Consider the following 20,942-nt stretch of genomic DNA (forward strand, 5'->3'; position numbering starts at 1 on the left):
TATCAGAGAAAGATGGTCAGTTCTGATTATCTGATAAGAAAACCATGATAGAGTGGTATGGAAATTAATCAGATTTAGCATTAGGAAAGGGGGGGGGGAGAAACTACACCACCATGTGGAGACTCCTTCAAAACTTTTGATTTGTTGCCTTCTGTCTATGCGCAGCAGTTGGGAGCTATTAATTTGTGACTAAAGCTTGCTTTCTTACTTGTTCCAATTAGTTAATTAAAATTGGAACATTTCTTTTGAAGGGAAAACTACAGTATATGCAAATTAGCACTGACCTCTTCCTCTTCCTCTCTCTTGCTCCCCCTTCTTTTCTGAGGGATTCTTGAGAACACATTTCTTGTCATTCAGCGCATGTAAGAGGCAAGCCATGTGTTCGCTGGAGTTTGTTAATATTCAAGAGGCCAGCATCCTTGAAATGGGAAGGAGGGGGACAGGGAGAATGGGTACTGTTGCCGTCTAAAGCCAACTGAAGCTGAACTTGAAGATGGATAGTGTGAAGAATCCCTGGATTTGGTCTAAACAGGGAAGGATTTTAACATTCTAACAAAATTTTCCAGTTTCTCCCTTAAGAGCCTTCAACTCACTGCACAGAAATACATGGACACGGCTTTAGCAATTAACAGTTTTTAAAGGAAAAGTAGCTTTGGGAGAAGTGCCTGAAAAAGAGCAGCAAGATAGACCACTGATAACTCCTTCCCACTTTTTTTCCCTCCGTAAGTGGTCTTTGCCCAGGTTCCTGATACATGTTTGCAAGGGGAAACAGACTTTGGAATGCTGTGGGAGCAAAAGCAACTCTATTGCCAAGAGACTTTTGGTTGTGGTGGTACAGAAACACATCCATCCATAGTTGGGGATGATAGGCAGAGAAAGCACTCTGCTCATTCAGAAAAGCTTTTTATTTAAAAACATGCCTGCTGGGATATTGATTTGTGTACAATAAGTAGTTGAATTCAAGGGTGGGAAGTGCTCCCCCCACCTCAGTTTTCTGCATTCAGGAACTCTCCTCACACCAAGGTATCCTGAAAGCACTAAAGAGCATTTTGGGAATCAGGGAGCTGGCTGGGGAATTCTGGGAGCTGAAGTCCACGCATCTTAAAGTTGCCAAGTTTGAAAAACACTGATCTAGAGAAACCTGCTGAAATCAGTAAGATGGTTTCAATAGGTTTGCCATAAATATGATTAAGTCTGGGTCCAGCCCATTGTATTAAGTTTTTCATTAAATCTAGGACCTTAAGGAGAACACAGTAGCAAAAAGCTGCAGGAAGATGACTGGCTTAGGACAAAGATCAAGATGATGTAGTTTAACCCTTTTTTCCCACAGTCCCAAAGACCATCCTTTCTAAAGCTATTCTTCTTACTCAGGAAGGTTAAATTATCCTCTCTAGCCAAGGTGGTCTTGTTTCTAATCACCTCTTCACATGCTTGCTGCTTTTTTAAAAAAGAGTCCAGATTAGTGCAAAACATATTTGCACTAATAAATTAATTCCCTAGCCCTCCATCCTGATAGTATGCTTGTCTGGTCAGGGACTTCATTTTAAAAATTAATGTTTTATTTTTTTCTTTGTTCTAAACTGCCCAGTCTCACAACAGGGCAGTTTATAAACATTACAAATACATAATTTTTATATAATTGTATTGGAAATTTTAAAAACAAAGATAAAAACTAATACAAACTAATAGTAAGGAAGAAAAAAGAAAAAGAAAAATCAAAGAGAGCTAAAAGTGCATGATAAGAAAAAAAAAGAAAGAAAAATAGAAAAGAAAGAAAAAAGGATACTGGAAAAAATAGGAAAAAAAAAGAAAAAATGGCTATGAAGGGGAACTGCCTACTCTTCCTACACAATAATTCACTTGAATGAGGGGGTGCTTAGAACAACAACAAAAAGAAGTAAATAATGACAAATAACTTCACCCTATTTCTGGCATCAAATCCATTCAGATCAATCCATCTCCAATGGCCTTCCAGAAAAGTCAACTCTTGACCAGTCTCAGGAGTGGGAGGAGAGCCTCCCCAGAGGATCCCACCTTTATGCCCCGCCCCCATCATCCATCCTGATAGGTGGTGAACTTGAGCAGGCATTCTTTGCTCATCTGGACTGGCAGGCAAGGATGGGGGTGGGGTCTTGAAGATGCCCAGGTCCCAAGCCGTAGGTAGGTGGTAGTTATGAGTTAGCTTGGTGGTAGTTATGAGTTATGGCCAGCACCTTGAATTACACTCAGACCCATTTCCTAACAAAGAAGCGGAACTATTATAAAAGTGCCCCCCCTCCTGCCAACCCTTGCAGGTGGCCCAGAAGGATACTGTGGTTGCCAGTACTGAAGGCTGCTGAGAGGTAAAGCAGGACAGGAGTGAACATACTCCATTTCAGCCTGTAGAGAGTAAAAAAGATGCCCTTGATGGAGATATGCAAGCTCCGTTGCCAAGAGGTAAAACATTTTTAAAGTCCAGAATATCCAGATAACATTCGGAAGTAACTCAGAAGATACTTTCCTAATTCACTGAATTATAAGCGGGGAGGAGGAGGTATAACACAATCAGTCTTGCAAGATTCTGTTGTTATAGCCAGTCTCAATAAAAGTAGTTTTAGCCTTCTTGTAGAGGTGATTTCTTGGTCTGGTCTCCTTAGTTGGGCTGACACGGCCCCACCACAAGTCATCAGAGAACAACCAACATGATTTCCAGCCAGCACCCAGCCTGAATCCTGACTGCCAGAGGTTCAAATAATCCATAATGCCCCACTACTTTCTCTACCACCTTCCTCCCAAAGATATAGGGCAGTAGTTGTCTACAGAGGTTGGATCCAAGGCAGGCCCTCTTTTGGGTTGCTGACTTGGCATCTCCCCCTCCTGCAAGTACATGTTGACTGCAGCTAGGATCCAACTCCTTGTCCCCTTTCTGGACAAGGCTGTGGGAGATGTTCCAAGGCAGGCTCAAGTGAGGAACCAGCCACGCCTTGACCAAGCTTGTGCCCTCCCTAGGAGCATCTGGAACCAACCAGCGACTGCCTCTCCACATAACCACACAGCAAGGCCCAAAAGAGCCAGGTGCAGACCACATCAGACTGGCATTTTGGATGCAACTGCTTGTGAAGGACTCCAGAATCAGGAAGCATTATAGTCTATTCCAGATTTGTTCTACATGAGCAAAGGATTGCTCATTGCTCATTGTTTCAGTAGGATGCTTGTTCGCTTCTGTGGCTTTCTTCTTCCCATTCGCTTCCCATTATTGAGAGCAAGACTTGATCTGAGCGGCAGCCATGTTTTGCACATGCTCAGAGACACATTTTCGGAGCGCTGCTGATAGGAGATGCGCCTCCTTACGTGTTTCAGGACCCTAGGTCGGTACTGATCACAGTTTCTAGGTGAGGTAAGGCAAGGGCGGAGCGCCGGAGAAGGCGGCGGCGGCAAGAGCGAGGCGGTCGCGGTGCTCGTTCGCCCAGTAGGTGGAGCCGTTCGAGCTCCCCCAATCTCCTCGCTGGACAGGAGGGGCTGCCGGACTCGGGCACCGTCGCAGCGCCGCCTCTGCCGTCGCCAGCGCATAACCGGATCCTGCGGAGCCAGCCCAGTTGCCGCCGAGGGTTCTCCGGACGCGCCATGGCCGGGTAGCGGGAGCCGGTGGCGCGGCCAGAATGCTGCGGGCGCCGGCTGTGGCGATGCGCTTCGCCATCCTCTTGCCGCTGCTCGTCGGCCCCGGCTGGTCGGCTCTGGGCAAGGCACAGCCGGGGGAGCCTCCCAGCCCGCAGGGTGAGTGGCTGCGCGCCCGCCGGGGAAGAGCTCGCGGGCGCGGCGGGTTGGAGGGCGCTTGCGGGGTTTGCGAGGCTCCGCTCGTTCTCCGCGGCTGGGGTGGGTGGGGCAGCCCGGAGGGATGGGCGCAGTGCCTTAAAACGCCTCGGTGGAGGGAGGCTGGCGGCTGAGATTGCCGCCTCCCGCCCCTTCGCGCGCTCGGTCAAGGTGAGGCGCGCCGGGCGGGGCGGGGGGAAGGCAGGTTCTACGTGCCGGGGAGCTTTTACTCCCGCCGTTCTCTGGGGGCTCCGATTTCCTCTGCAGGGGGTCAGTTGGGGGAGATTGGGGGGTTGTAGCAGGACGAAGGAGATGCGACACACGAGAGGGGAAGGAGGGAAAATGGATGGGTCCACGCGGTTTTTTTCCACGCGTCCCCCACCCCTTATCGCGCCCTCCTTGATATTGGAAGCCGCATTGTCTTCTCCACTTGAAGGGCGCCCCTCCCGGACAAAGAAAGTCAAAATGGGGCAAGAATCGACCAGCTGCTTGCTAAGGGTCTGATTGGGTACCCTTGCGCGGCTGCAACCTGCACCTCCCGGACGTGGAGTGGGGGGAGGTGGGGAAGAGAAGCGCTGTCTGTTAAGGGTAGGGTAAATCTCCGTGATCTCTCCCCACGCCAGATCCTCTCTCTCAGCCTGGGTAGCACCCCCCTGCCCCTCTCTTCCCCGATCCCTCACAGCCTCCTTTTCTCCTCCCCCACTTTGCCCGGCCATCTCCTTACATGGTAATCTCGATTTCCCCTACCCACGCAGCCTCGTCCAGGGTCTTTCCCCCCTATTATTTCCCTCTCCAGGGCTTTGTCTGCCCTTCTGTCCTTTTCTCTAACAGATGTGCCCCTTTTCTCATCCTGCCTCTGAACCATCCGCACATCTCAGCCTTCTTCCATCCAGATTTCTACTTGGTCCACACCCATCCTTTCTCTATACATCCTCTGACCTCTGTTGGTGTACCTGTTGATGCTCTAGTATTCTTTGTTTATCTTCAGCATTTTTTATAGATCTACATACATACTTGTGTGAATTGTCCCCAAATGTGTGAGCTTTTTCACTGAACCTTTATTGTCTGAAATAAACATGACATGTCCGATATGTGGTATTCAAACATACATGTAGGCTGAACCTGTAAGTTTAATTTAATCTTAGCTATTCATCTAACATTCTACCTTTCTGTGTCCATCTTTCTATCTCCCATTTAGTTGTGTTTCCTCTATTCATCCCTATTTGATAGCCACAGTTGTATTTTTCCAAGTGGCACAATAACTTAATTCTGGGTCCCCGCCTTTTTCTTCCTTCTTGGCACTATGTACATCCGGCAGGGGATCCTCACTTGGAATATGGCGTGTGCCCTAGAGTGTCTGTGGCCGTTTATGGAATAGCACCCCAAAGGAAAACACCCCTTGTGCTGGTGGGAAATGGCAGCAATGAAAGTCCCTGGAGGAGTAGCACCGAATGAGTCTGAAAATCAGAAGAGTCTGGCAGCACCATATGAGTCTGTGTGACTTTCATGTAGTTGCACCTCGCTTGAATTCAGTGGCCTTCCACATCCTTGTTGTTTATGTCTTGGGCCCAGATGTCAGAACAGAGACAGAGGTCCTGTTTGTTCTGACTGGTGAGCTGCAGAATTTTGTATGTGGATGATGGAAATAATTAAACCTTTATGTGAGCTTGTGCTTGCTGGAGCATGAGTGGGTAGATGTGACGACTCTTCCTTATATGCAGTGCAAAATAAGTTGTCATTTCACTTTTATCTCAACAAGGAGATAATAGACTCTGTGATTTCTGGAAATGTACTTGTTTTCCCTAGAACTGCCATTACATTTTGGAAGAACCGGTTCCACCCCCTTACCTGCAGGTTGTCCGTGCACCTGCTGTTCCTGAGAGCTACTCCAGCCAATTCAATATATCAACATCTCTAGCAAAAATGGTTGGCTGTAAGCCACAAACTCCTCCAGCCTGGTCTTGCATTGTGTGTTTTCATAGGAAGAATAAAGAAAATAAGCTATCTTGACAAACATGGTATGTCAGTCTGGTTTTAAAAAGGAAGGCTCACCTGTGCTTCTTTATACCAAACTAGAGATGTGCTCATCCTGGTTTTCTTTGTTTAGAAAAACAGAACTATGAATACTCCATTACTCTGTGCCTGGGCCAGTTTCTGTTGTCATTTTATATTTGGGAAGACATGTGATTTAACATCTTTAGATTATATTAGATTTAAAGTTATATGTTACTTATGGTCAAAGGTATTCACAATTCTGAAAAAGCAGCAGCAATGTTAATTCATCAGTATCCTTAGACATTAATTGTGGGTTTTGTGTAAATGTCTCTTGGCCTATAAAATATGCACAATAAAATAGTGGAATATTTTACTTTCTGAGCTGCTTTTACTATACTATGTTTAAAAAACACTTGGGTACTTTAGCATGAGTTTGGTGCACGCTGGTTTATTTCATGTCATTAAAATCTCCTGTCCCTATTGCCTTAGTTAGTTCCATGTTTCCTTTGTCAATAAATTGCTCTGGAAGTCTCCATTCCAAATTAAATTCTGCTTCAAAGGATAGAATTTCTATAAAACTAGCTTGTTGTCCGTCTGTTTTTGTTCTACAAATCTACAACACTTTGCTTGGGAGCCACCCTCTTTATTATGAATACCCTGTTCTTTATAATCCTTATGATTGTAGTTGCAGTTATTTAGTGATCAAAAGGGAGTCCTTCTAAATGCACTTAGATACTCTTTGCTTTGTTATTATTGTTGGGGCTTGATCCTGGTACTGTATTGCAAACAGATTCCAGAAGTGAGCTTTCAAAGCATTGTGAAATGTTTAATGAAAGGATGTAGCCCAGTACTAATTCAACTGCAAATTCTCTTCAATTGTTAATAAACAAGTCTCTTGTCCTCAGTTTTCCCTCTGTAATTAGTATGTGTTTATCATAAATACTCTGAGCAGGGATGCTTTCAATTAAAGATCTGTACGTGATAAATCTCTTACAATTTGGAGTGAAAGTAGTGTTCCACGCTTCCATAATTCAAGTATCTGGGATAGGAGGTAACCGTGGAGCAGAGTAAAGGGGAAGAGATTGTAGGCACACTACATTTACATCAAAGTGCTCTTTCAGCCCAATAAAGCATACAGTGCAGATAGGTAATTGTGAAGAGCATATACCATCTTAAGTAATGAGTTGGAATGAGATGACCTAGCTTGACAAATGTGACTGTGGCTGCCACCACCTCTCTCTGATGGTTTTCCCCCAGTGTTAATTTGTGTCCAGCATATGATCCTAAAGCCTCTTCTCCATGCTGGGTCCTATAAGTAACTGTTAGCCCTCATTCCCTTACTACTGACTACTCATAGCCTTGGAAACCATTAGTGATATGGTCATGGAATGCAAGGCTGCCTTCAGGTGGTTTCTAGGTAGGTTTTCACTCAGCATCTATCTTATTACAGATTGACTATTTATTTATTTATTTATTGGTTTGAAAATAATAAGAAAGAAAAAAAAGAAAAAAATAGAACACAAAAATAATTGTAGTGCAGATACCTACATTCTCCAAAAAAAGAAAAAGAAAAAGAAAAGAAACAACAGTAAAAGAGTGCTTTTAAAAAAGAAAATGAAAAAAACAGAAAAAACCCCAAAGTATAATGTATCATTATAACAGTTAAAGTTCTCTATATTCTTATCTAATATTATATATTATTCCGGTGCATAGATATATTTATTTCTAATACATTTATATAACTATCTTTTGCCTTTAACCTATTGTATTTTGTATAAATGAGTTCCATATTTCATTATACTTCTCCACACAAAGTCTGCGTCTATAGGCAATCCCCTCATAGGTGGCAAGAATAATCAGGTCTTCAATCCATTGAGTGAATGGGGCCATACATTGATCTTTCCAATGCTGCAATACAGTATCAGTCTTTTGGTCATAATAAGGACACAGAGAATCCATTTACATTGTCCAGTTGTCAATTTCCATGTAATAGGTATGTAATTCAAAAGAACATTATTCTCTGAGAATTTTAATTTTTGTGGCAGTCATATTTATATAATCCACTACTTTCTCCCAAAATAGGACATTATAAACACATGTGTTTTAAAGAAGCATTATCAATTACAGATTAACTACTTGATGTTTTTATTTATTGCATCTAGTATTTCTTTGAAAGAGTTATCCTGGATAATATTTAAGCTTAGACCTACTTAGATACATTAGACATCTTCAAAGAAATATCTGTTTTACATTTACAGTTTCTGATGGGGATCTGGTATTTTCTTTCTACTACATCTAGTTTCCACTGCAGACATTATATTTGAAGAGAATCCAGCTCATACATACATTTTTTTATCAAGCCGTCTGCTAATGAGATAGTTATGAATAGAAATCAGTGTCAATCAAGAATGAAGTTGGAGTTGAAGTCACTTGAACACTTTCCTCCAAAGGGACTAGTCAGTAGTTAGCAAAATCCTTTGGGTCCCATCTGGACTTTTTCAGGAGTGGCTACATAGGTGCCTCCATAAGTACTGTGAGTATTATTGCTTCAGAAACAGTGATATTTGTCACCCTTAGGATTCAACCATCCACCATCTGCTAAAGTAAGCTGCAGGTCATGAAAGCTTATGCCTTTTAATAAAATTTGTTAATTGGAAAAGGTGCTGCCAGAGTCCTGGGGTTTTTTTGGGGTTTTTTTGCATCATTGACTAACAGCTCTCCTCCTACAGCCATCCATTAGTAGGTATTATGAACTGAGATAGGCGAACATTGAGCACCAGAATAATGCACCACTATGCCTGAGGTCTGTTGACAAGATGTTTGGGCTATATCAATAAAGAATGCAAAACAAGCCAAGTTGCTGTACATTGGAACAATTTCATCTTCCAAAGGTTTCAGAAATAGAATTGGCCTTCATATCCTTTTGGTGCATTTGATGTAGGAATTTATGGTAATATTTGTCACTGATGTCTTGAAAAGAGATCCATTTTATTGTGTCGGCTCAGGTTTTGCACAGTTTCTTTAACTTGGAAGTAAGCTTATAGAAGACTTAAGTGAAAGCATAAGCACTTTGATAATTTCTAATAACAGCTAATATTTCTAAATTAAAAAATGATTTCTAATAAAAAGAGACCATGAAAAAATTATTGTGGGGATTCAAGAAAAGTGTGATGCAGATGAATGAAGAGTGTTATTTCTAAAATAGCTAGCAGTTGATAAAATGAAAATACATAGAAGTTATTTCCTATTGACTCCCCCCAGTGTGTGATAGAATATATATGGGTTTACTGTTTTCTATCTCTGGAGAGGCCTTAAACAACTTATTTTTGCCACCTTGAGTGTCATTTTGAGCAAAAGATGCATGAATGGGATAGAGACAGTGTTTTATGCCTCAGATTTCAAGCTACGTAAATCTTCCCAGAAACTGGTAAGAAAACTTTGGCCAGAATTTTATATAATTAATCGATTCTTCCATTTCTAAGGCCACCCACTCATCAAGTAATTCTGAGTGGCTTACAAGAGGATTAAAACATCAACCTAGGGGGAAAAAACAAAAAAGAAAATCACAGCCATAAAACACTACGTTGCATAAGATGGAATCCACATCCATGTCACGTAGGGGGTTAGCACGACATCCTGGCCCTGTGCCCATGGGAAAAGCCAGGTTTTCAAGGCCCTCTTAAAAGCCAGCAGGGTCAGGGCCATCCAGAATTACCCTAACCCTAAAGGGCAGGCATAGTGACAGGGAAAGCACACCTCCTGGGTCCCATAAGAATTGCATCCAATAAGCATGGCAGGACTTCCTGTGACAAAGGAAGAATATTGTGTGGTGGGACTTGTATTGCCTGGAGGAAGGGGTCCCAATTTTTAAAGGCAGCCACTAGTAGTACAGAACAGCTTGTAGACTTATGGAAGAGACAGCTCCTCCAAGCACACACTATGATAGACCTAATATATAGTAAATGCCAGCTTTTCAATTTTCATGACAGCGATTTTATGGTAGCAGCTGCTGAAGTGTTTGCATGTGGCATTCAGCTCTTAGCTGCTGCTTCTTTTCTAACCACCTCTGGGTATAGTCTCTTGTCTTCCTCCCCATGTGTGAAGGCTGTTCGTTCTACCCAAGCTTTGGTCCCTCTGGAGCCTGGGAAAGTAGATTAGGCCATTGGAATTTTGCTTGTAGCTGAAGCAAGATGAACATCTGGGAATCATCTGAATTCAACAGCATTCCTCAACTGCAAAAATCTGCCTGCTATATGGTTGGAGGGTGGGGCTGTTGGACTTGCTACCATTATTCTTCCCATTAGGACTGTCACATTTTGAGATTCATTCCATTTGTTCTAAACACAAAGAAATAGCAGAAAACAGCAGGCTGATTTTTTTTCTGAAGGTACTCTGGAAATAGCTACTTGAACAATGCCTCAGTTCCTGCATAGACCCCTTTATTATCATTAAAGTGGATGCCATGCAACTTTTTCTTGTGGGTTCTCAGTATCATCATTCCTACTGTTAGTGACCTGGTTCAGTGTCCAGTTTGGACCCTATCCAAAAATTAGGGAAGGATTTTCTCTTACTCCCTAGGCATAATGAATAAGGGGAAGGGGAGGGAAGGGGAGGGAAGGGGAGGGAGGGAGGGAGGGAGACCAGGTCAGGCAGATTAAGAGATCTCCCATGTGATGAAATTGCTGTGACTCTGCTGGTAAATATGCCCCTGCTGATTCAAGCGAGCCCGTGATAGAATCACAGTTGGAAGGGGCCATTCAAGCCATCAAGGCTAACCCTTTATTAAGTGCAAAGCTCCAAATTAAACCATCTCAGAGAGAGATTACTGTCGAGCTGCTACTTGCACACATCCAATTAAAAAGAACCTACCATCTCTCTGTGCACTTGGTTCCATGGTTGGACTGCTCTCACTGTTACAATTTTTTTCCAACACTCTATCAGAATCTGTCTTCCTGTATCTGAAATCCATTATTCCATATCCTGCATCCTGGAACACAAAAGAACAGGTCTTGACCTTCTGTGTGACATCCTTTCATGCATTTGATAGATGCAACCTTATCTCCTCCTTAAGTGTCTTTTCTAGGTAATACATGTATAGCTCATTCAGTCTCTCTTCATAGGTTTTAATTTCTTGTCCTCTTCATTCGCCCTTCATCAAAACTGTTTCAGTTTATCTGGATCCTTATTACAGTGTGATGCCCAGAACTGGACCTATTATTTGTGGTGGGATCTGACCTATGCATAACAGAGTGGAATAATTACTTAATTGTCATGTCATCCAGGCCATCCTTTGACTACTTTACTAATCAGTGCCATGAGGTACTTTGATAAATGCTTTGCTGATGTCGAGTTATGTCTACATTTCCACAATCTATTAAGGAAATTTATCCAGTTTTTAGAAATGGGATAAAATTAATTGTTCTTGACAATTTCATTGTGATTTCTTGTAATTTCTGCTTTGTTTTAAAGGTACTTGCAGATCAATCTCTTTTTAATCTACTCTGGAATCTTCCCACATATCATTGTCAGACTGGCTGGTCTGCTGGAGTTTCCTTTTCCTCTTTCTGTAGATAGAAGCAATACTCTTCTCCAGTTATGTGGCTTTTCTCCAGGATTTCCCAAAGATAAATATGTAAAGGTTTGGTCAGACCATCAGCTAGTTCTTTCATTCCTCTAGGATTCAGTTCATCTGATCTGAGAGGTTTAAACTCAAAGTAGAGAGGTGTTCTCTAATCAAGTTTCTATCAATCTTTCCCTTCCATCCTGTTCTTCACAATTCCTTGGGGTATTTACATAGTTTTTATTGGAGAAAACTGTACTAAAGTAGAATCTAAGAGCTTTGCTTTTTCTTTGCTACAGTATTTGTTAGCATATTGCCTTCCTCACTGAGCAAATAATACACTGATCTTTGCTTTTTCTATTTTGAGCATATCTGAAAAAGATGTTTTTTGGATTTATTATTATTTTTTTTGTTAGTATTTATATCCTGAGATTTAGCTTTCCTGATACTGACTCTGCAGTACTGGACTATCTGCCTGTATTCTTCCTTTGTGACAAGACTCTTGTTCTTCCTTCATGTATCCTTTCTCTTTTCAGATCTTCAGTCAGCATTTTGGAGCCACGTTCTTCTGTTCGTCTCGGTACAATTGTTTACTGCTGTGCTCATCTACTTTAGGGACTCTTACAAATTTTGTGTCCCCTTTCCCATTAGATTCTCCTACCATGGATCCTAAATATCATTGTTCTGAGTTTATTAAAATTTTCTGTTTTGAAATCCATAAAATCAAGGTCTTCATGGTCACTTTCTTCAGTGTACCTGCTACTTCCACTACCTCAGCTAAAGGCCTATCCAGTCAGCTTAATGCGGTTTGTTTCAGTCTGTGAGATAGTGTAAAGTATGCCAACTTTAATTTGCTCTGTTGACATAGCTGGTCTCTACTCTGCCTTGGTAGCTAGGCCAGCAAATGGCACTTTCCTAACAGTTTACTGTTGGACAAGTTAAGGTGCAACAATTGGTGCTTTTCCCACCTGGCAATTTTTTCCCCCCCTATCAGTCTGTCCCACTAATTTGAGCTGGGGTTGGGAAAGGAGGCAAGTTTTGTTACGTGCAACTGTTGCTCATAGATGAACATCCTACAGTAACAGAGCAGGTAGCAAGATTCTGCGCAGCAGCAATGAAGATCCGCCTCACCAAGAGACCAAAACTGAGAAAGGCTATCCTCTGTAATGGGTTGTATACTTAGAAAACTTTTTATAATTTTGCCTATACTTATTTTTACATATAGCATAGTCACAATGTAGACTTTTAAGTTTTATACTTTACATTTAATATATTTTTAATCCATACATAGTTAGTATAAACAACATAGGCTATATCGTAGACCTCACTCGTTGAGCTGAACAAGTGTATTCTAAAATATATGCCTCCCACTACAAGTTGTTAACATTCCAAGTTTGACTATGCTTGTTTTATAAACTTATGTTTTGTATTGGTCTATGACTGTAATAAAGATTGATTGATTGATTGATTGATTGATTGATTGTTACATGGTCAAAGTGGCAGGTTTAGCTATCTATTAAAATCTTTACAACTCACTTTAGAGAAATCCTGGTCTATCAGTTTTTTCCTGGGATTTCATGGTAGCAAGAGACAGTAGTAGACCAGGCCCTCACTATATCACTAAGAAAGGTTGACCAGGAAAATGTGCCCCCAGCAGCTGAAAGCTGCCAGTAGGAGCAGGGCAGTTCCCAGCCCCTGCCACATCTTCACCACAGTCACTTCTAAAGTGACAAAAACCACAAGGATAGCAGAGCTTCTGCTGAGAGAAGATGAAAAACACTACCTCCTCATTGGATCAGAAAACCCCAGAGGTAGTTGGCTTTGACTATAGGATGGAAATGAGAAGATGTGTATGTGTCTTTCAAGAATGGTTAACCAGGTATCCTGAAGTTGAAGTTAAGGGAATATGTAGATTTGTCTTAAGTCTTCCCTGTTAATTAGTGTCAGGAACTCTGACTCTGTGCTTTCCTGCACTTCACAGCTAGGTGAAGTGCAGTGCAATTTCTTCCTCTGGTTGTGGGTGCCTCCTTGCCACTGCCTCCTCCTCCTCCTCCTCCTCCTCTTTGAGCTTACCTGATACTCTACCTACCACCAGGCTTGCATTCTTGACTCCAGAGACAAGTGCCAGAATCACAAGCTACGCTGTTGCCATGTAACAAGAGGTTCAGGATTGATTGGTTGAATACTTTTAGGACTTGCTAAACTGGCAGCAAGATGGAAGGAAGGTTTTAAGATTGCCTGCAGCTGCCCCAGAGGAGATTCCAACAGACTGTCTGCCATGCCTTTTCTTCCAGCACAACCTGTTTGAAGCACAGTTGGCAAGAACAATGCATAGAAAAAAAGAGTTGGATATATTGCCTCTTATGAACAACATGTAGATTGCATAGAATGTAGGGTGGCAAGTTTATGCGTTTACATGTCTCTTATAAAAGAAAATATAAAAGAAGGAATTGATCTACTCAAGCCCCTGGAAAGGAATAATAAGCATGGGAGGGAATAAAGATTGGCTGGAGTTCAAAATGCATGTTGTGGAGTTTACAACTCTCTCTGTCTCTATCTGAAATATACAGGAGAATTTCAGGGGGAAACAAGATATCTTTTCCCTTTCCTACTCACTGGAATGTGTCTATCCTATATCTATACAGGTAGTCCTTGCTTAACAACCACAATAGGGGCCAGAAAAATTGGGGCAGTCGTTAAATGAGTCACCACATGACCAGACCTGATTTCATGACCATTTTTACGAGGTCATTAAGTGAATTACTGTGGTCGTTAAGCAAATCCAGCTTCCCCAATAGATGTTTTTTGCCAGAATTTGCTTAATGACCACGTGATTCACTTAACGACTGTGATTTGCTTAATGACCATTGTAAAAAGTCACAGATTGCTATCATGTGACCAGAGGGGGTGATGTGATGGTTTGCAATGGTCATAAGTGCGAGTACAAGTCGTAAAGCACTTTTTCCAAGGCCATTGTCACTTTGAACCATCGTTAAATGAACGGTTGTTAAGCAAGGACTACCTCTATACTACTAAAACTCTTGTGTTTATCTGTTTGTACCCGCAAGTTAGCCAAATGGTACATTATGCCACAACAATTTTTGAATCAAGATACCTAAAATCTTCTAACTTAAAAAATGCGTAAAAAATCCAGGACCCATTACTCCTGTGGAATTGAAATTTCCATGATGTTCAGACCAGTTTTATCTGCAAAGTTGTGGCTGTTGCAGCATCTCCACAGTCACGCGATCATGATTTCCAATGCTTCCTGCCAGCTTCCCACAGGAAAAATCAATGGGGAAGTCAGCAGGAAGTCAGAAGTCACTCCTGCTCCCACTGCTTTTTTGCCCACCCTTGGTCATTCTGTTTATCTGTTTAGGTAAGTAAATATTGACTTATTATTGAAATTCATTTGCCACTACAATTATTTTTCTATTTATGATATATACTGTTCTTAGACGATCATGGGATTATCCAGCAATGGGGTAAAAAAAATATGGTCAGCCTAAAATTTAATATTCATTCTGGTCATATCAGACTGCACTACCTTTTTAAATATTTATTTATTTATTTATTTAATCAAATTTATATACCAGCCATCTCACTATACAAGTGACTCTAGGCGGCTTACGCATAAAAAATGATAAAAACAATAAAAAATATTTACAATAAAAGACAAGGAAAGCGTCATCAAACCACCAACCACCCCCAGTGCTGCGAGCACCCATTAGACCCCCAAGCTTGGTGGCAGAGCCAGTCTTTATGCTCTTCTGGAAAGCCAGGAGAGTGAGGGCCAACCTCACCTCGGGGCAAGATGTTCCACAGGGTGGGGAATGATGGAAAAGGCTCTCCTCGACCCTGCCAGTCCGAATTCTTTAGCTGATGGGGTCCGCAACATGCCCTTCACGTCGGACTAGATGGGACGGACGGATGTAACTGGGACAAGATGGTTCCTCAGATAACCTTTCTCTCAAAGGATGACCCAATGGGTTGTCTAGTATGGATCTAAAGCTATATACATAAAAACATAACAAGTTTCAATGTGGGGTTCACTGCTCTAAACTGTAATATAGCAGAGCAGGGAAATATAGCACAGCAGAGCAATGTCCTTTATCTCTTCCTACTCCTGGTTCTCTCATATAATACCCCATGACAAGAGGAAAAGGGTTAGGAATATGTTGCAAAAATGGGTTACATCCTGCCAGTTCCTTCTAGCTTAGTTAGTCCCATCTAATTGGAATTGATAGGACTATCCTAAAATAAAGGAGTAGTTTCTTCACACTTGCATGCTGAGAAGTGTCTATCATTCAAAAGAAAAAAATACAAACGGTGCGACAAGGGCCTGTGTAGGTCTGATGGACTATTGAAGTCAGCTAAATGACAGCATGTTGAGGATTTCAAACAAACAAAAGATAATATTCTAGAGGTGAAGACAGAATTTTGCAGATGTAACTTGCTGGGTTAAACAAACTTTATTACTTTATGCAATTTGATTTCAAGGAGAATCTTTCTTACTAACAAATTGAATTAAAAGGCCTAAGCTTTCATGAGCTGGAGCTCATTTCATCAGATTCATAGAGCTGCTAAACTGATGGAGGATTTAAATTGGGATGCGGGGAGGTAAGGGAGGGAAAGACAGGTTGGTTATGCGATGCAAGTTATGTGTGAGACAGATTACAAGTACCTTATCAATTAACAGTTGTAATGCATGAAAAACACACTGTGTTTGTTGAGACTTCTGAGATTGCCCGAAACCTTTTGATGTGAGTTCAACAATCTATCTCCCAATGGTGCTTTTAAAGTCTCCTGATTTCAAGGGGAAGTGAGAGAGAGTTTTCCTGTTCTGCATTTCAGAAGCTTACAGGTAGTCCTCAGGTTACGATGGCAATTGGGAATGGAATTTCCATCACTAAGCGATGCAGTCATAAAGCATGATGTCACATGACTGCATCACTTAGCAATGGTGATCCCGGCAGTCCCAGGACCATGCAGGTCATTAAACAAGGACCTCACATAACTGTGACATGGGAAGAGGCAGGAGTCCCAAGCAAGCAGGCCAGTGGGCAAGAGCTATGGGTGGGCAGTCAGTATAGAGTGCAGGCAGGTGGTACAGAGTGCGGGTGGGCAGTACGGAGTGCAGGTGGGTGGGTGCCATGGGCAGGTGCTATGGAGTGCAGGCGGACAGGTGGTTGTCGTGGGCAGGTGCTATGGAGCCCAGCAGGAGCTGCAGGCAGGTCCGTGGGCAGATGCTACAGAGCATGGGCAGGCAGGCAAAAAAGTGGCAGGAGTGACTTGTGACCTCCTGCTGGATTCCCCATTGACTTTGCTTGTGGGAAGCCAGCAGGGAAGTCCGCAAATGGTGTTCCTGTAACTGCGGGATGCTGCAACTGTCGTATTTGCAAGCTGGTTGCCAAACACCCAAATTGCTATCATGTGACTGCAGGGACGCTGTGATAGCAACAACTTCAAGGACAGTTGTAAGTCCCCCTCTTTCAGCACTGTCATAACTTTGAATGGTCGCTGAATGAGTGGTTGTAACCCAAGGACTACTTGTACCAACTTTAAGACTGGTTATTGCCTGGCAGGTTTTAATATGGGTCCCCACTCATTCATAATGTTAAGGTATAGAATGTTTTTAATTGGCAAAGTTTCCTGAAATCTGTTTCTAGTATCTTGATCCAGATTCTGCAGCTCTTTTGGAGGAAAATCCTGACTTTAACTGATTCAAGATGGTCATATAGGCCTGCCCAAGCTACAGTTCTAAAGCAGAGAAAAGCGATTGTGTAATTTGGAGATAATGTATGGTCTGCAGTGCAGTGCAGGTAGGGTGGAGATCCAAGAATGAAAAGAAGCAAGGGCACACTTTGAAGCATTGGACCGAAACCATGCCATGCCAAAGGAAACAAGGGAAACAGCTTGGAGATAATAGATTAGGAATAATGGCGGGGGGAGGGGGGCTGACCTGAATTCCGGTGTTTGTGCGACATGATGCTGGTGACTGAAACTAGAGAAAATGCTATTTTTGATTCAAGGATTTGAAAGAGAGGGTTCACTACTATTGGTAGTAATGCCCTTTTGAGTTTTGTTGATGCTAAACAATTTTCAATATTTTTGGAACAATAGAAATGTTCAAGAATACTTGGTTCAGTGAGACAAAGTCAGTGTTTCTTCTTTGGGGAATCACTAACTACACATTTTCAACTCTCCTGGAAACTTTCTAGAGTGCTCTTAAATGAGATTTTTATTTATCAAAATCTTCTTTATCAAATTTTGGAGTCATAGTAATATTTGTTCTCTGTTCCTTACTTCTAACTTTATCTTTTCCTTCAATTCTTCCAATATTTTTCTTTCCAGAAAAAACATCAGTTAAAGAAGAAAAGTTGAACCGTCTGAGTAAACCCTTTTGGTTGTTAGTGTTAGGAGTTATCTGTAATGAAGATTTGAGAGTACAGTAACAAATTTGCATAGACAGACTTGTTCTTTTTATTAATAATTCTGAGAAACTTCCCGAAGCTCAAACCTAAACCGTAAGCCATGCTTTCTGAGCTAAGTTTTTTCTTAGTCCTCATTTTTTTTAAAATTCTTGTTATGAATATTAATTACATGTGTATCTAACATCAGTATTGCAAGTATTATGAGTACTCTGATCTGTCGTTAATTGTGTATGTGCCCAGTTATAATATATTACTAAGTTATATCATATCATATCATATCTGATAGTATTGCATATTTTCCACAGCCATTTCCCAATACTGAATTTCAATTCAAAATAAGTTACCTGCTCCACAGCACTGTAATGCATTCCTAATCTTTTCATAGCAGCATAGTACATAAAGGTTGGAAGAGATCTTGAAGATCACCTAGTCCAGCCTTCTGCCCATTGCAGGAATCCATCATTAGTATCCTCAATAGCTAGCCATCCAGCCTTAACTTAAATACTTCCAACAAAGAAGAGTTCACTGTCTCCCAAGGTACTCTGTTCCATTATTGAATACCTCTTAATGTTAGGAAGTTCTTCCTGATGTTCAGTTGGAAACTTCCTTGTAATTTAGACCTGTTATTTTTTGTTCTGTCTTCTGGAACAATATTGAACAAGTCTTCCCATCTAAAGAGCCCTTTTTATAGTTTTGTCTTCCTGCAGTTCTCTCTTCTTTAGTGAAATGTCTGGATGCATTCAACCATTTGCCATAAGTTTTTTTTTTCTTCCAAGCTATTTATTATCTTGATTGCTCTCCTCTGGACATGCTCCAGTTTGTCAATGTCTTTCCTAAAATCTGATGTCCATAACTGGATGTAATATATTAGGTGTGGTTTAACGAATGTGGAATAGAGAGGAACAATTACTTCTCTTGATCTTGGCACTATATTTCTGTAGATGCAGTTTAGGATTGAATTTGAGTTTGGAGTTTTTGTTTGTTTGCAGCTGTATCAAACTGCTGGTTCTTGTTCAACTTGTGACCCACCAAGACACCATGTATTGCTGCCCAGGTCTCCTCCATCATGTACTCATGCCTTTTATTATTTTCAATCCCAATGAAGGATGTTGCATTTCTCAGCTTTCTGGTTTCTGTCCCCTCTTCCAGTTTGTTAAGATCCTCCTTGACATTGTCCTCTGAGATGTTTGCTATCCACACTGCCTTTTGTCTTCTGCAGATTTGATAATCATATTTTCTAACCCCTCATTCAAGTTATTCACAAATATGTTGAGCAGAACTAAGCCTAGAACAGAGTTCTAATGGTATGCCACTTGACATCTCCTTCCAACTTGATGTGGAGTCATTGACATTACACATTGAGTACAATTGTTTAGCCAACTTGGTATCCATCTAATGTTAGCATAGTTCAGCCCACATTTTGCCATCTTCGCTTTCACTTCACATGAAAGACTTTGTTAAATGCCAGGTCCATCACATTTTTGTGGTCAACTAAACTTGTTGGTGTCAAAAAAGGAGATCAGGTTGAATTGGAATGATTTGTTTTGATAAACCCATCCTGCCAAGCAGTGCATTCTTTTCTAAATGCTCACAAACAAACTGCTCCCTATACATCCACAGTAGTTTCCTAAGCTGCCCCCCCTTTTTTCTTCTCATTGGAATTGTGTGCAATTGTACCTCCAATATCTTATATTCAAGAAGTTCCCAACTCTCCTGTTCTCCGTTTGACCTGAGGATTTCTGTTCTTGGGATCCTGTCTAGTAGTTCTCTAAACTTGTTGAAATGGATTCTTCTGAAATTGGGAAGTTCCATTTCTCCTTATGTAGTACCCTGAAACCCAAGATGATACGGTGGTCCCTTGCCCTCTGGTTTTACCTCTTCAACAAGGTAAAAAATGAAGCAGCCAGCAAGACCTCTGAGGAACTTTAGAGACCTTGCAATTTTGGCCCAAATGATATTCCAACAGATGTAGTCTCCCATTATTACCACATCTGTTCTCTCTGCGAGTTCTAAAATCTGGCCTAGGAAGGCATTTTCCAGATCTTCTGCCTGACTTGGTGGTCCATAGCATACCAACCCTCAATAACATCACTGTTGCTTCCTTTTCCTTGTACAGTATTCTTACCAAAATCTTCTGATTGGCTGCTCATGCTCAAATCCTGGATTTCTATACACATGTGCACTTCCTTCACATGCAATGTCTTTCTTCTCCCATTTTGACTGATGTAAGTCCTTGCTTTCTGTTCATGGGTTCTGACAACCAGCAAAGCTGCAATCAGAAAACTTTAGGAAAGAATCAGCAGCAGTCAGGAACTGTGTACTCTCTAATTTCTGGTATGTTGTGTGCAGAAAGAAATGTTTTGTGTAGTTTTTCCTAAACCAAGCACAGATTTGTGCGCCACAATATGAGTATACAAGTAAATTGCAAGTAAATACATGTAATATCCACTTGTAGACATGTTTGTATATTTCTTGGGTAAAGTACAGTATAGAAACTAGAAAATATAGTAGTATGTCACTTATATGCTTAGAAATTGTGTTTCCAAGTCATTTTTTAACTCCTGGTGACTGCCCCCTGCATTTTTCAGAAGTGACTTGCCAGTTCTTTCCTCCTAAGAGAAGTGACCGGCCCAAGGTCACCCAGCTGGCTTTGTGCCTAAGGTGGGACTAGAACTCACAGTCTCCTGGCTTTTAGCCTGGTGCCTTAGTCACTACACCAAAGTGGGTCTGCATATACATACTTGCAGATAATAACATAAACTCACTAGTCACTGATAACTGATATGGCAATCGATATTTTGTAAGCATTTTTGTCTTGATATTGTAATGCAGACATTTAAAGAAAAAAGAAAAGCATTGTACAAAACCATTTAGATAGCTCCCTCTCCATCATTTTTCCTTTCCTTTTCTTTTCTTTTTCTTAAATGCATTCTGAACTTATTCAAACTTTATTATTAATTTAAAAATGGAAATTGCTATAAAGTTAACAATGATCATGGACTTTGTGCAGCTCAAAACTCAACAGATATTAAACTTTTTTTTTTTTTAGGGAGGAGGGAGTTATTCCTTCATGCACGGGAGGCTCTGGGGTTGCACCCAGTGTGTCTCTAGTTGGGCATGATTTGGGGCAGGTGAGCTACAAGGCCAGGAAAGGACTGCTTGCC

At 41.4% G+C, this 20,942-nt stretch overlaps 1 protein-coding gene across 2 annotated transcripts in view; it reads left to right on the plus strand.

The window, feature by feature from the left end:
- The first annotated feature begins 3,502 nt into the window (after positions 1-3,502).
- The window catches only part of FAM171A2 (family with sequence similarity 171 member A2), a 44,979-nt gene continuing 27,539 nt past the window's right edge, over positions 3,503-20,942 (plus strand). The window contains exon 1 of one of the 2 annotated variants that reach the window (XM_088143348.1): positions 3,503-3,753. In XM_088143348.1, coding sequence (XP_087999474.1) covers positions 3,639-3,753 — 115 coding nt within the window. In that variant the 5' untranslated portion in view covers positions 3,503-3,638. The remainder of the gene's footprint in view (positions 3,754-20,942) is intronic. The other variant, XM_088143347.1, reaches the window with a different exon arrangement.

Source organism: Python bivittatus, unplaced genomic scaffold (genome assembly GCF_059951505.1).
Source record: "Python bivittatus isolate LINGU-HERP-01145 unplaced genomic scaffold, Pbiv_v1 ctg000410_np1212, whole genome shotgun sequence".
Taxonomy (NCBI): Eukaryota; Metazoa; Chordata; class Lepidosauria; order Squamata; family Pythonidae; genus Python; species Python bivittatus.